Source organism: Bison bison, unplaced genomic scaffold (assembly GCF_000754665.1).
Source record: "Bison bison bison isolate TAMUID 2011002044 unplaced genomic scaffold, Bison_UMD1.0 scf7180017864122, whole genome shotgun sequence".
NCBI classification, from domain to species: Eukaryota; Metazoa; Chordata; class Mammalia; order Artiodactyla; family Bovidae; genus Bison; species Bison bison.
The window spans coordinates 477,010-491,001 of record NW_011494694.1 but is presented as its reverse complement, the minus strand read 5'-3'; the positions used below and the strand labels follow the sequence as shown (position 1 = coordinate 491,001).

The window sequence follows — 13,992 nt, the reverse complement described above, 5'->3', positions numbered from 1 at the left end:
GAGACGAAGCGGCTACTCTGCAACGCGCAGAGTGGGGCTCCGCTCCTCTCGGGTTCAGCCGTCGCTACCTACCCCCTACCTCCAGGAGTCGGGACCCAGCGGGCGCATGGCCATTGCTGGTTGGATGAACAGGCCCACGAATATGGATCCTCACAGGTGTCCTAGACGCCGGTGCCTCGGACCCAGGTCCAGGCCTGCAGACCAGGGGGTCCAGTGTCCGGACCAGAAGTCTAGCTCTGCAGACTGGATATGCATTACTGCAGGCGCCGTCCAGTACTGTAGGCCAGAGGTCTAGCGCCCAGATGCACGTCCGGTGTCTGCACCAGAGTCTGATTCTGCAGACTCCTGTCCAGCGCCGCAGACCCGAGGCCCTGTGCCGTAGACCCCCGTCCAGGCCTGACGGAAGAATGCTGGGGGCTGGTATCAGAACGGGCCTCCCAGGTGGTCCTAGTGGTAAAAACCTGCCTGCCAGTGCAGGAGATGTAAGAGACGCGGGTTCGGTCCCTGGGTCGGGAAGATCCCCTGGAGGAGAGCATGGTAACCCACTCCAGTATTCTTGCCTGGAGAATCCCACGGACAGAGGAGCCTGGTGGGCTACTGTCCATAAGGTCGCAAAGAGTCGGACACCACTGAGCAACTTAGTACAATGTGAAAACAGGGACAAGGGTTCAGTCTTAAAGAGTAGCCTTGCTGTGCCTTGAACCGTGTGGGGGTTAGGTGCGTCAGCCCAAACTGTAGTCTAAAATTGTTGTGTAGCTTACAGCAGGGCTGTCCTATGTGTGAATCATCTCTGTCTTCGGTTCCTTGTGTCCATGGTTCTGCATGTTGGGCTCAACCAGCTGAGGACCCGGTAATGCTGTAGTATTTACTTTGGAAAAAGTCCAAGTTTAAGTGGACCTGTGTATTTCGAACCTGTTTTGTTTAAGGGTCAACTGAACTTCAGACTGTCTCAAGAAAAAGCAAGAGGCTGCTGCCTTCTTCCTTTTTCCTTGTGAGAGGTGTTTAAGTTTGTAAGAGCGAAACCCTACCTGTAAAAGGAATAGCTAATCCAACGCCCCTTTCCAGTTGTACATAAACACTGCAAACCTCTGAACAGAGTAAACACAGTTCTCCACCTGCACTGGGGGGTGGACACTGGCAGTGAGGTAGCGGCTTTTTTCTCTCATTCTCTACCACGCTAAGGAGAGAGGAGAAGCTAGGGCTTCCCGTACAGTGAATTCCACGGACTCCTGGGTGTGTACTCAGTCGTGCCCAATTCTGAGTCGTGACCCCATGGACTGTCGTCCATCAGGCTCCTCTGTCCATGGGATTTCCCAGGCAAGAATACTGGAGTGGGTTGCCATTTCCTTCTCCAGGGGATCTTCCCAACACAGGGATCAAACCCAAGTCTCCTGCATCTCCTGTACTGGCAGGCAGGTTCGTTACTGCTAAGCCACCGGGAAAGCCCTTGGAGCCCCTCCCAAGGTCAGGTTCTTTACACTGAGCCGGGAAAGCCCTTGGAGCCCCTCCCAAGGTCATCAAGTGATGCGCTTTGCCTCACAGTTTGCTGTGGTCGTGATGAAAATGCCTGCTTACTGTTTTGCTTATTAAATCACCTACTTTACTCCTTCCCTAAAATCTCACATTTAAAAGGTGAAGTCCCCAAAGCTTTTATTGTCCATTCTAACTGTCTTCAGTAGAATTTTATCTAATCTCAGTGAGATAGAAAACATAAGACCCCTAGAAAAACATGATGCACTTGTTCTGATAAAGCATCTTTTAGGTGGAAATACTTATATTTGGCCTATTTATACTAAAGTGTGAGATCTTCCCCTTTTTTCCTTAATTTAAAAAGATCAGAAAATAGATGAACACATCTGCTGTAAAATGGTAAACCTCTATGCTTCTATTTAACAAAAAGAGTACATCTATCCCATTAAAAAATTTTTTCCTTTTGAAGTATAGTAACTTGAGTTTTATGTATACAAAACAATGAAATAAATTACCTCTATTAATGGGGAGAAAGCTTCCCAAGGATATGTGAGGCTGAACCATGTGAAATTGCCAGTGTCTGACTCTGTTTAACCTGAAAAGGGAAATTTCACATGTTTCAACCTGTGCCTGGGTTTAAGAAATTTTACTTAGAATATAACACTGGAGATTTAAGAGTGTGATCCGGACTTTCTCACTTCTCATGCCCTGTGAGTCAAACTTAGTTTCCAAAAAAAAAAAGATACTGTGTAAAAATGCACTGAAGGCATAACCCACTGGAAACAATGATCGAGTCTAGGCTCTGGAGTCAGAGGCCTGGGCTAGAGTCCTGACGCCCCTGTTGTGTAGCTGTGATGTTGGGGGCAAATCAACCTCCACTCCCCTTTCACTGTGTCATGTGAAAATCAAGGTGATCGTGGTTCCTATCTTGCAGGGTTGTTATGAGGATGAAATAAAAATAATACAACTCCTGACCCTCTTTATTCAGGGGTTCTGTGTAACAAATTCACCCACTGGCCACAGTTTATTTGTAACCCAGAGTTAATACTTGCATGCACGTTCTCGGTGACTGGGGGCAGGTGCAGAGCTGTGAAAAGCTGGTCACCCAGCACTCATGGTCAGGCTGGGGTGGAGCCAGACTGCTGTGCCTCCTTGTTTCCGCTCATTCTGCAAACCAGCGTCACTTTCATGGCCTGCCTACTGCCACATTTTTCACACATTTGCGCCTTTTGTCGGTGATCTCACTGTTTAAAATAGGCCCCAAGCCTCGTGCTGAAGTGCTGCCTGGTGCCCTAAGCACAAGAAAGCTTATGGAGGGGAATGTGTGTTAGAGAAGCTGCGTTCAGGCTGAGTTATACGCTGACGGCTGTGAGTTCCACGTGAATGAATCAATAATGCGTGCTAAGAAGTTTTTAAACAGAAGTACACCAGGCAAGGTTGTAGGCTGATCACTGAGGAAAGTGCTTTCAGAAGCTCACAGGAACCTGACCTATGACTCTCCTAGGAGCAGTGCCTCAGTCTTAGTAAACCAGTTTTGCGGCAACTTGGTCAAACATAGCGTGCAGATAACAAGAACCGACTGTAGGTGTAGACAGCAAGTGCTGAATCAGTGTTGGGTTTCGTGATTATAATCATTACTGTTGTTTCATCATGTGTAATTCCTGCTCTGGTTCCCTGTCTCCCTTCCCATTTGTGGAAGGAAAATCTAAACGGAGTCAGTATTGCTCAGCAAACTCTGTGACTTGGAGCTGGGAGGCCACAGAGGAAGAGGACTTGCTGGCCTCCGCCTGGAGGGGGGCCTGACCTCTTGACCTGATGAAGTTGTCCAGAACACCTGCTGGAAAGGCAAGATGTCAGACCTGCAGGCAGATGTGCCTGCAGGCGGCCGGGCTCAGTCGTGTCCGACTCTTTGCCGCCCCAGGGACTGGAACCCGCCCGGGCTCCTCTGTCCATGGAACTCTCCAAGCAGGAATACTGGAGTGGGTTGCCAGTTCCTCCTCCAGGGGATCGTCCCAACTCAGGGATCAAACCCGCCTCTCCTGTGGCTCCTGCATTTGCAGGCTGGTTCTTTACCACTGCTCCCCCTGGGAAGCCCCAAGATACCAGGACATTTACCTAAAATGACTTGGAGCCGTCTATCTGCTTATTGGACGCTGGCCCAAAAACATGATTTTAGGACAAATCTTTGTCCTAAAGGACAAAGGAGTCCTTAAGGACAGATCTTTTCTGACTCGGCATCCGTCAGTCACAGTCCTCTCCAGGCAACTTCTCGTGTCTTCCTGCCTCGTTTTCTTCTTTCTTTTCCTTTTTTTCCCCTGGCTTTGTGTCTTTAGAAGCCCCTGATCCTTTCTCCTTTGGGGTCACCCTGAATCTGTGTCTCCAAATTGCCCTCCTTAAGGCCCCAGATAAACTGTCCCTGTTTGCAGACTCCTGTGTGACATGTTTTGGCAGACACATCCTGGCGAACAGTCTGTAAGGAAACCAACCTCTCGCTCATAATCCTAGAACAAAAGCCTGGATCTGCTGACTTCCTTCCTCTTCCTGCCTCTCAGACACAGAACTTTCCAGAGCCAATGGCCTTTTCACACACAAGGCAATGGGATAAGAAGGTTCCAAGAGGGGAGACATGAGGCTTGAGGGAGGCTTTTCTGGGCCCTGAGATAAGAGTCCCTGCTTTCCTCTAGTCCTGCCGGGGGGCCGGTGGAGGGGTCTCCACACCTGCCGTCCGTCCCTCCTTCCTCCGTCCCTTCACCTGACCACGGGGGAGAGGGGGTGTCGAAGGCAAACACAGGTCCCAGGGGCAGAGCCCCCAGTCATGGAGGAGGACGTCCCCACTGGGGAACACGTTGTCTCCTCTGCAGACAAGCCCAGGCCCAGAGCAGCCCTCGGAGGCCTCTCCACCCCACCTCAGGACCCCTGCCCCCAGGAAGCCCATGCACCAACCACCACCCCTCCACCGGCTGACGGTAGTGACAGGCGCTGGCTTCCCAGAGGGGCCTGGGGAGAGGTATGCAGGAACCCAACCCCATGGCAACATTTTAAGCATCTTGAAACAAAGGTAATATAAAGCATCTCAAATTTCCTATTCTCATTTCTTAGGTTTCATACAGTACTTGGTAGAAAGTTGTATCAGACACTCTCCAGTGACAATTCAGCTAGGAAATTACACTCAAATCTGAGTCCCTATGCAGCTAGAAGTACCTTAGAAAGAGTGCAGAACTCGGGATAGAGCTGATAACAGTTCATCACTGGCCATTTACTCTGTCTTATCAGCTCATCTTAATTGCTTCTCAGGACATGGCAGAAAACCTTGGTACGAAATGTAACACTGAGCTTTACCTCCGTGAGGACTGAGTGAATAAAGTCGGTTTCCCATTAAGGCTGTGAGGCTACTCCCAGGCAGAGGGTCAGGTCCAGTTGTCAAAGTGTGGGTAGAAGAGAAGGAATTGGGGACAGTTCAGTTCAGTTCAGTTCAGCAGCTCAGTCGTGTCTGAATCTTTGCGACCCCATGGACTGCAGCATGCTAGGCCTCCCTATCCATCACCAACTCCCAGACATCGCTCAAACTCATGTCCAGTGAGTTGGTAATGCCATCCAGCCATCTCATCCTCTGTCGTCCCTTCTCCTCCTGCCCCCAATCCCTCCCAGCATCAGGGTCTTTTCCAAGGAGTCAGTTTACATGAGGTGGCCCAAGTACTGGAGCTTCAGCTTCAGCATCAGTCCTTCCAATGAACATGCAGGACTGATCTCCTTCAGAATGGACTGGTTGGATCTCCTTGCAGCCCAAGGGACTCTCAAGAGTCTTCTCCAACACCACAGTTCAAAAGCATCAATTCTTTGGTTCTCAGCTTTCTTTACAGTCCAACTCTCACATCCATACATGACCACTGGAAAAACCATAGCCTTGACTAGACAGACCTTTGTTTGCAAAGTAATGTCTCTGCTTTTTAATATGCTGTCCAGGTTGGTCATAACTTTTATTCCAAGGAACGAGTGTCTTTGAATTTCATGGCTGCAGTCACCATCGGCAGTGATTTTGGAGCCCAAGAAAATAAAGTCTGTCAGTTTCACCTAGAAAGATGGGCTTCCCAGATGGTGCTAGTGGTAAAAACAACAACAACAACAACAAAAATCCCGCCTGCCAATGCAGGAAACATATGAGATGAGAGTTCGATCCCTGGGTCAGGAAGATCCCCTGGAGGAGAGCATGGCAACCCATTCCAGTATTCTTACCTGGAGAACCCCATGGACAGGCGGGCTATGGTCCATAGGGTCGCGAAGAGTCAGACACGACTGAGTGACTAACTCCTCCACAGTGTGTACTAAACCGACTTAGCAGGCACGCACGCCTCGAAGGACGTGGGTGAAATGAGCAGAGAAGAGGTAAGCCTTTAGGGAAACAGCCTTAGTTCTGATGATCCCTGTGGCCCCGCAGAGACCCCAATTCCTTTGTGCCATCCCCAACGACATCCCTGCAAAGAGATGCTCCAAGGGTCCCACTGCAACAGGAGCCTGGCGCCATCCCCACTCTCTCTCCTGACTCAGCAGGGACCCTGAGATGATCGCCAGACCGGCCTCCCCCCGGGGCAGACAGATGTGGGGGCCAGTAAACGACATGTGACAATACCACCGTCCCGGGAGACACGCGGCACAGAAGTGGCCGGTGTCAGCTCCAGCTCATCTGCCCAGACTGGTCCCGCTCCGGCCGTTGTCCACACGTGGCATGGAGGTCGTTTTAAGCCTATTCATTTCTCTCCTCTGCTGAAGAGCCTCCAACGACTCCCCTCCATCCTCAGAGTGAAAGACGTTAACGAAGTAACAAAAGACCGGATAAACCGGGTAACTCGCAGAGCTGGTCACGACGCAGCCCAGCTCTTCACTGCAGCCTCACACATCACCGCAACTGCCTTTCCGTGCACACACGCACACACGCGCACACACGCACACACACACACGCACACACGCGCGCGCACACGCACACACGCACGCACACACGCACGGACGCGCGCACGCACACACGCACACACGGGCACGCGCACGCACACACACATACACGGACACACACACAGTAGACACCCACAGCCCCACAGCTCAGCCGGCTCTCCCTGCTCAGTCTGCAGAAGCCACAGTCCTACCAACAGGCCTGTCTACCCTGTTCTCATTGCCTGAAATCTTGCTCCCGTGTGCCGCACCCACCCCGAGCTCCTCCAGACTTCCTTTCTTGGCCAGCTCCCTTGATCTCCTCGGTCTCCTCTGGGCAGCCCTCCTGGAACTCCTACAACGTGACCAGGGTCCCTTGCCTGGAGCTCTCCGTGCTGCTGTGTCCGTCCCTAAGCAGGGTCACCAGTCTCTCCCTGGCTTTGCCTGGCCGAGGGCAGCCTTGTGTCCAGACCCCACCCTGTGATAGATGCTCAGAGGATATTTTCAGAATTAATAAATGAGTAACAATTATTGTTCAGCCACTAAATTGTGCACTCTTTGCAACCCCGTGGACTATAGCATACCAGGCTTCCCTGTCCTTCACCGTCTCCCGGAGTTTACTCAAACTCATGTTCATTGAGTCAGTGATGCCATCCAACCATCTCATCCTCTGTCATCCCCTTCTCCTCCTGCCCTCAGTCTTTCCCAGCATCACGGTTTTTTCCAATCAGTCAGCACTTCGCATCACGTGGCCAAAGTATTGGAGCTTCAGCTTCAGCATCAGTCCTTCCAGTGAATATTCAGGGTTGATTTCCTTTAGGATTAACTAGTTGGATCTCCTTGCTGTCCCAGGGACTCTCATGAGTAATATAAGTAGAGTATATTTAAAGAGTCTGAGACATAAGTTGCCTCCATCTGCCATCTAAAGTTAGTTGTGGGGAGAAAGCTAGTCTAGTTGTCAGTATATGAACAGTACGGAGCCTGTCCTGTGCGTAGCTACCCCCTTGGAGGGCTGGTGAGATCTAGAAAGATGAGCTGGGTATTCAAACGGCTGACATGACCCAGGCCTTTCCTCCACCCGGGTGTCCACCGGTCCTCCCTCCATGGCTGAGAAGGTCTGGAACCTGGGCCATGTGCCAGCTAGGTGGTGTCCAGTGGTGCCCAGAGTGCCCTGACCCCGGGTCCCTGCCCGGGCACTGAGCCACGTGAGCCCCTGAGTGAGAAGTGGAGGGGTGTGTTCCCCAGGGGTCTGCTCCGTTGGAAAATATCCTGCTTCTCCATTTTACTCACATGTGGTTTTCCAAAGAAGGACACAAAAGTGATTCTTTTTCTGATTATCTGTTGGGCATTATGCCTTCCCCGAGAAAAGGTTTTACACCTCGAGCTGCTTGACGAGCGAAAATGCCTTCCCTGAATCCTGTCTCCCAAGAGCAGAGAGGGCCTGGCCGGTAAGAACGGGACTCTGGTCTTCCTCCACCCTCTGTCGACAGGTGGCGTCCTCAGCATTACACCGGTGCCGCTGCGGATTCAGCTCTGCTGTGAATGGGGCTTCCAGGCGTCCTATTCACGTCCGTCTGAGACCTGCAGGAAACCCTTTTGCTGGCCTCTGAAAACAAGTGGACCTCTCACAGCTTCGAATTAATGAACCAGCTATAAACGAGTTTTGGATGTTGCTAGCTTAAAAGCAAAAGTAGGTAGAAACCAACACAGCCATGTAAAGCAATCATCTTCCCATTGCCATTTTTTTTAAAAGCAAAAGGAAATTCAGCATTTTGATAATCTATTTCTCCTGCTCCGTTTGCTAAATCCCTATTGATTGATGGAAACACGACTGCAGGATGACACAAATGGTTAAAATATGTTCCCATGGCAACCCGGATGCAACCCACAGAAAATGAATGTGTATTGGTGCGATTAACTTATGGTCCAATTAAAAATAACATAATCCCCCCTTTAAGGGATTAGTGGATAAAAGTGCATTTATTTTCTACTTGGTACTTTGTTCAGAAAAGAAAAAGATACTGTCTCAGCATGAAGAACTTTTGAAATGATATTTAATCAAAAAGGAGCATAAGCAAAACAGTGTGTGGTGACTTTAACTTTGGACATTAGAGGCCCCTGAAGGCAGCGCGAGGGGCTTGTTGGGGACACAGAGTCTTGGGCCCTGAAGTGAGAGCTTCCGGGTAGCGGGCCCCTGGGAGGACAGATATACACGGTGAGTGTCTACGTACTGACCCCACTGGGCAGACAGGGCGAGCCCGGGGCAGCTCTACTCAGCGGGCTGGTTTGGAGGGATACTTGCACAAAAACAAGGATTTGCTGCTGAACTCCATAGACTTCAGTTCCCAGGTCTATACTGATTCCACTCTTCATTCTCCATCTCAATTCTCTCTTGCAGAGCCCGAGCCTCATGCCCTCGTGGTGGGCATTCCTGCCTCTCTGCTTCGTCTCTGACTCGACTCTCAACTCGCTGACAAGAGAGACGCGGAAGACGGCCCCTCGGCTTCCACACCTGCGTGGGGCTCCCTGAGACACACGTCAGGTCCTTACCACCTGCCCCGACTGGGCCCCCACGGAGACGGAGCAGCAGGTGTGTGCGCAGGATGCAGGACCAGCCTGGTGGGTGGTGATAGAAGCAGACGGGCACTCAGAACTTGGAATAGAGTCCCGGCAGGGGCTGCAGGCCCATCCGGGCTGGGGGCAACATGTGGAGGAGAAAGGTCCAGGCTCCTCTTCTGCATCCACCTGTCATTAGGTGGGGGCTGGCCCTGGGCACAGGTGTGACCCGGCCCAAGGTGGCCGTTCCTGCAGAGGGACCCAGTCAATACCAAAGTGGCTTAACCAAGGTTATGCAGAAAGGAGCCGTCAGCCTGGGGACCGTGGAGAGGTGGGCACCACCGTGGAGCCACCTGCAAGGTGAGTGTCGGGAGCCAAGCCCAGGCCAGCCGTGGCCATGGCCAGCTGTAGGCGGGGTGTGTGGGCGCAGCTGCTGTGTCCAGAAGGGTTTCCTGACCACAGTGGGGTCAAAGAGTGATGTTGGACCCGCACCACGCTCCTTGAAGCTGGCTTGGCTGAAGCAGAGGGAGTCAGCTTATACCGCTTATACAGATGTTGGGTCTGTGTTTGAACCCTGTCGTTTCAAATGACCCGTTCACTTCGTGTTTGTCTCTGCCTCCTTTATCTTCGCTGAAAACTGGGACTTATAATGGTGCTGACATGATCGGGATGTTGGAAGGATTAAATGAGATTATGCAAGCAGAGACCTAGGACTCTGCCTGCTACGTGTTGAGTGCTTGCTCCATGACTGACGGATATTAGCATCATTTATTTAGATAAACCAATGGTTGTTTCTCAGCCTGGTCCCTCGGTTGCTGTGAACTTGTTCAGGTTTTCTGCTGTTTATTTTAAATTCTTCATGTTTCTACATAGAAATAATATTATTTCATGCACTTCTGGTTCGTTGCACCTTTTGCAAGTTCTATTCCCTGGGTAAGAAAATGAATTTCAAATTTGTGTTCAGATGGGGCTTCCCAGATGGCGCTAATGTTACGTAAAGGACCCCCCAACCAATGCAGGAGATGTAAGAGACATGGGTTTGATCCCCTGGGTCAGGAAGATCCCCTGGAGGAGGGCACGGCAACCCACTGCAGTCTTCTTGCCTGGGAAATTCCATGGGCAGAGGAGCCTGGCAGGCTAGGGTTGCCCAGAGTCGGACACAACTGAAGTGACTTAGCACACACACAGTCAAAGGGTAAAAGGAAAGAACTGGTTTGTGCTGCTACAAAGGATATTAACCTCGCAGATGCGTGAGCTGGGGTCTCTCTTGGCAGCCAGCACTCTTTCTTGGTACTGCACTACCCAAGCGGACTGAGCTGCAGGAAGTCTTCACTCCGGAATAATGCGCACTTGAACTTCAGAAAGCAGATTGGACATCCATCCTGAGCCTCACCTGTTTGTCTTCATGTCCTCAGAATCTTGAACATGACCTCAGCGTTCGAATCTCGTGAGGCCACGAGATGGCGTAATTTTGCCACAGAAGAGCCTCAAGTCTGGGGCGAGCCTCGGAGGGCCAAGCCGCTCTGGACTATCCTTGCTTCTGGGAGAGTCAGGTGTGTGTGGGCTCCAGGCCCTGCCTTCGGGACAGAGTCCTTCCAGTCCAGCCTGGTGACTGTGCCTCTGGGGGATCACGACTTAAATCAGGAGGAGCACCGTCCTCCCTGCAGACAGACCGACGGCTTAGGGGAACCTAGTGATTTGTGTGTTTCATTGAAAACCCCAAATATTAACTGGCTGCTAAAACTCACATACGGACAAATTCCCTTTCCCTTCCTCCCTCCCATCCCTCCCGTGCCCCGCCCCCCACCTTATTCAGCAGCCTCCCCTTTACTTCTTTTGGCCTTGACCTTGCAGTTCTGCCTGGGGACCAGCTCACAGGTGCCAATGTAAATGGGAGAGAGTGCACAGAGTCCTCCTGGGAAGGCAGGTGTGTGCCCTGGGCTGGAGAGAGTGCAGAGAGTCCTCCTGGGAAGGCAGGTGTGTGCCCCAGGCTTTCTGGAAGGACTTGCCTGGTTGCGTTGCATCCACAGAATGAAGTTTCTGTTGTCTGACTGTTGTGTGTAGTCTGAGTTCTGGGTAGGAAGACTCTAGCTGGATGTAGATGCCTGTACATCCTGCCTGTGGAACTTGAGCTGAGATCAGGTAAGACAGATGTGTTATCTGCTGCGACTACCGGCATTTAACACGTCAGAACTTGTCGTCTGACACTTAAGGTTGCCGAGGTGGGGTTGGGGTGAAAGGATAGATAATGAGTTTGGGATCGACACGTACACACGGTTGGGGTCTCTCTTGGGACTCCAAGAAAGTATTCATCTCTCAGTTGTGTCCGACCCCATTGGCTGTAGCCCACCAGGCTCCTCTGGCCATGGGATTCTCCAGGCAAGGATACTGGAGTGGGTAGCCTTTCCCTTCTTCAGGGGATCTTCCCAACCTAGGAATTGAACCCAGGCCTCCTGCATTGCAGGCAGATTGTTTGCCATCTGAGCCACTATACTGTTTGTACAATGGATAACCAACAAGAGCCTGCTGCACAGCACGGGGAGCTCTGCTCAATGTTATGTGGCGCCTGGACTGGAGGGGCTTGGGGGAGAATGGACACATGTCTGTGTGGCCGAGTGTCTGTGCTCTCCACCTGCAGCTACCATAACACTGTCAGCTACACCCTGATACAAATGAAAAGTTAAAGAAATTAGGTGAGCGCTCCATTTACTGGCAATGGAGATCGACCAAGTTGCTTGGTGCTTGGGTGGTGGGTGCTGGTCCTGAAGACCTGAGTTCAAACCCCAAGCCCCTTGGCTGCATGGTTGGTCTCTGACAAGCTATTTAACCCCTTTGTGTCCAGTCTCTATCCATGGAAGAGGGAGCACAGTGGTATGTAGGCGCATCTTAAGTGCTTCCTACACACTTGTGATAATGTCCCAATTTTTATAGTAGCTCATCTTTGTCCTTTAGGATGTCTCCTTTCAAAATAACTTTAAAATATTGCAAACACAGTAGATTTTGCTCATCGGTTCAGTTCAGTCGCTCAGTCGTGTCTGACTCTTTGTGACCCCATGAACCACAGCACACCTCCCTGTCCATCACCAACTCCCGGAGTTGACTCAAATTCATGTCCATTGAGTCGGTGATGCCATCCAGCCATCTCATCCTCTGTCGTCCCCTTCTCCTCCTGCCCTCAATCCCTCCCAGCATCAGAGTCTTTTCCAATGAGTCAACTCTTCGCAGGAGGTGGCTAAAGTATTGGAGTTTTAGCTTCAGCATCAGTCCTTCCAAAGAACACCCAGGACTGATCTCCTTTAGAATGGACTGGTTGGATCTCCTTGCAGTCCAAGGGACTCTCAGGAGTCTTCACCAACACCACAGTTCAAAAGCATCAGTTCTTCGGCGCTCAGCCTTCTTCACAGTCCAACTCTCACATCCATACATGACCACAGGAAAAACCATAGCCTTGACTAAACGGACCTTTGTTGGCAAAGTAATGTCTCTGCTTCTGAATATGCTCTCTAGGTTGGTCATAACTTTCCTTCCAAGGAGTAAGGATCTTTTAATTTCATGGCTGCAGTCACCATCTGCAGTGATTTTGAAGCCCCCAAAAATGAAGTCTGACACTGTTTCCACTGTTTCCCCATCTATTTCCCATGAAGTGACAGGACCGGATGCCATGATCTTAGTTTTCTGAATGTTGAGCTTTAAGCCAACTTTTTCACTCTCCTCTTTCACTTTCATTAACAGGCTTCTTAGTTCCTCTTCACTTTCTGCCATAAGGGTGGTGTCATCTGCATATCTGAGGTTATTGAGATTTCTCCCAGCAATCTTGATTCCAGCTTGTGTTTCTTCCAGCCCAACGTTTCTCATGATATACTCTGCATATAAGTTAAATAAGCAGGGTGACAATATACAGCCTTGACATACTCCTTTCCCTATTTGGAACCAGTCTGTTGTTCAATGTCCAGTTCTAACTGTTGCTTCCTGACCTGCATACAGATTTCTCAAGAGGCAGGTCAGGTGGTCTGGTATTCCCATCTCTTTCAGAATTTTCCACAGTTGATTGTGATCCACACAGTCAAAGGCTTTGGCATAGTCAATAAAGCAGAAATAGATGTTTTTCTGGAACTCTCTTGCTTTTTCCATGATCCAGTGAATGTTGGCAATTTGATCTCTGGTTCCTCTGCCTTCTCTAAAACCAGCTTGAACATCTGAAGTTCCCCTGGTCGGTAGGTGCCCAATATGCTACTGGAGATCAGTGGAGAAATAACTCCAGAAAGAGTGAAGGGATGGAGCCAAAGCAAAAACACAACTGGCGTTTTGGATTGTGATTTGACTGGTGATAGAAGCAAGGTCCGATGCTGTAAAGAGCAATATTGCATAGGAACCTGGAATGTTAGGTCCTTGAATCAGGGCAAATTGGAAGTGGTCAAACAGGAGATGGCAAGAGTGAACATCAACATTCTGTTAGGAGAAGCACGCTGATTGAAACTGCCCACCCTGGCCAGGCACCATAGTAACCATTTGCATGAGTTGTTTTATGACAGGAGATCCTGATAAGGAATACGGAACTAATAAGCCATCACCAACAGGAAGAGTTCGGGAAAGGTCAAAAGGAGACACCGCGTGTCCGTCCACTTCCCAGAATCCCTCTCGCCAGCATCCATCTTGGCTGAGCGATGCGTGCACCACCAGGAAAGACTCTGAATTAGAATGATTGGCCAAAGACCACCCGGAAACTGATCCCATCACCATAACCGGAGATTGCGAGCCACGCGGCAGAGCAGTTCTCCTGTGTTCCCTTACCTACTGCTCTCCACCCGGGCGCCCTTTCCCAGTAGAGTTTCTTGCTTTGTCAGCACATTTGTCTCCTCGGACAATTCATTCCCGAGTGTTAGACAAGAGCCCAGTTTCGGGCCCTGGAAGGGGTCCGTCTTCCTGCAACAAATGGCGACTCTGGCGAGGACTCTTCTTTGCTGAGACTGACATCCCGACCACTCGGGGTACTCAGGGGCCAGCTTGCCTGCCAATGGACCAGACTCAGCAGCTGCAACTGGGACC

General features: G+C 50.7%; 1 protein-coding gene across 1 annotated transcript in view; it reads right to left on the bottom strand.

Moving 5' to 3' along the window:
* SFT2D1 (SFT2 domain containing 1) overlaps nt 1-13,992 on the bottom strand; it is a 41,403-nt gene that overhangs the window by 13,704 nt on the left and 13,707 nt on the right. The window contains exon 2 of the mRNA XM_010839591.1: nt 80-194. Within this exon, the coding sequence (XP_010837893.1) occupies nt 80-194 (115 nt within the window). The remainder of the gene's footprint in view (nt 1-79; nt 195-13,992) is intronic.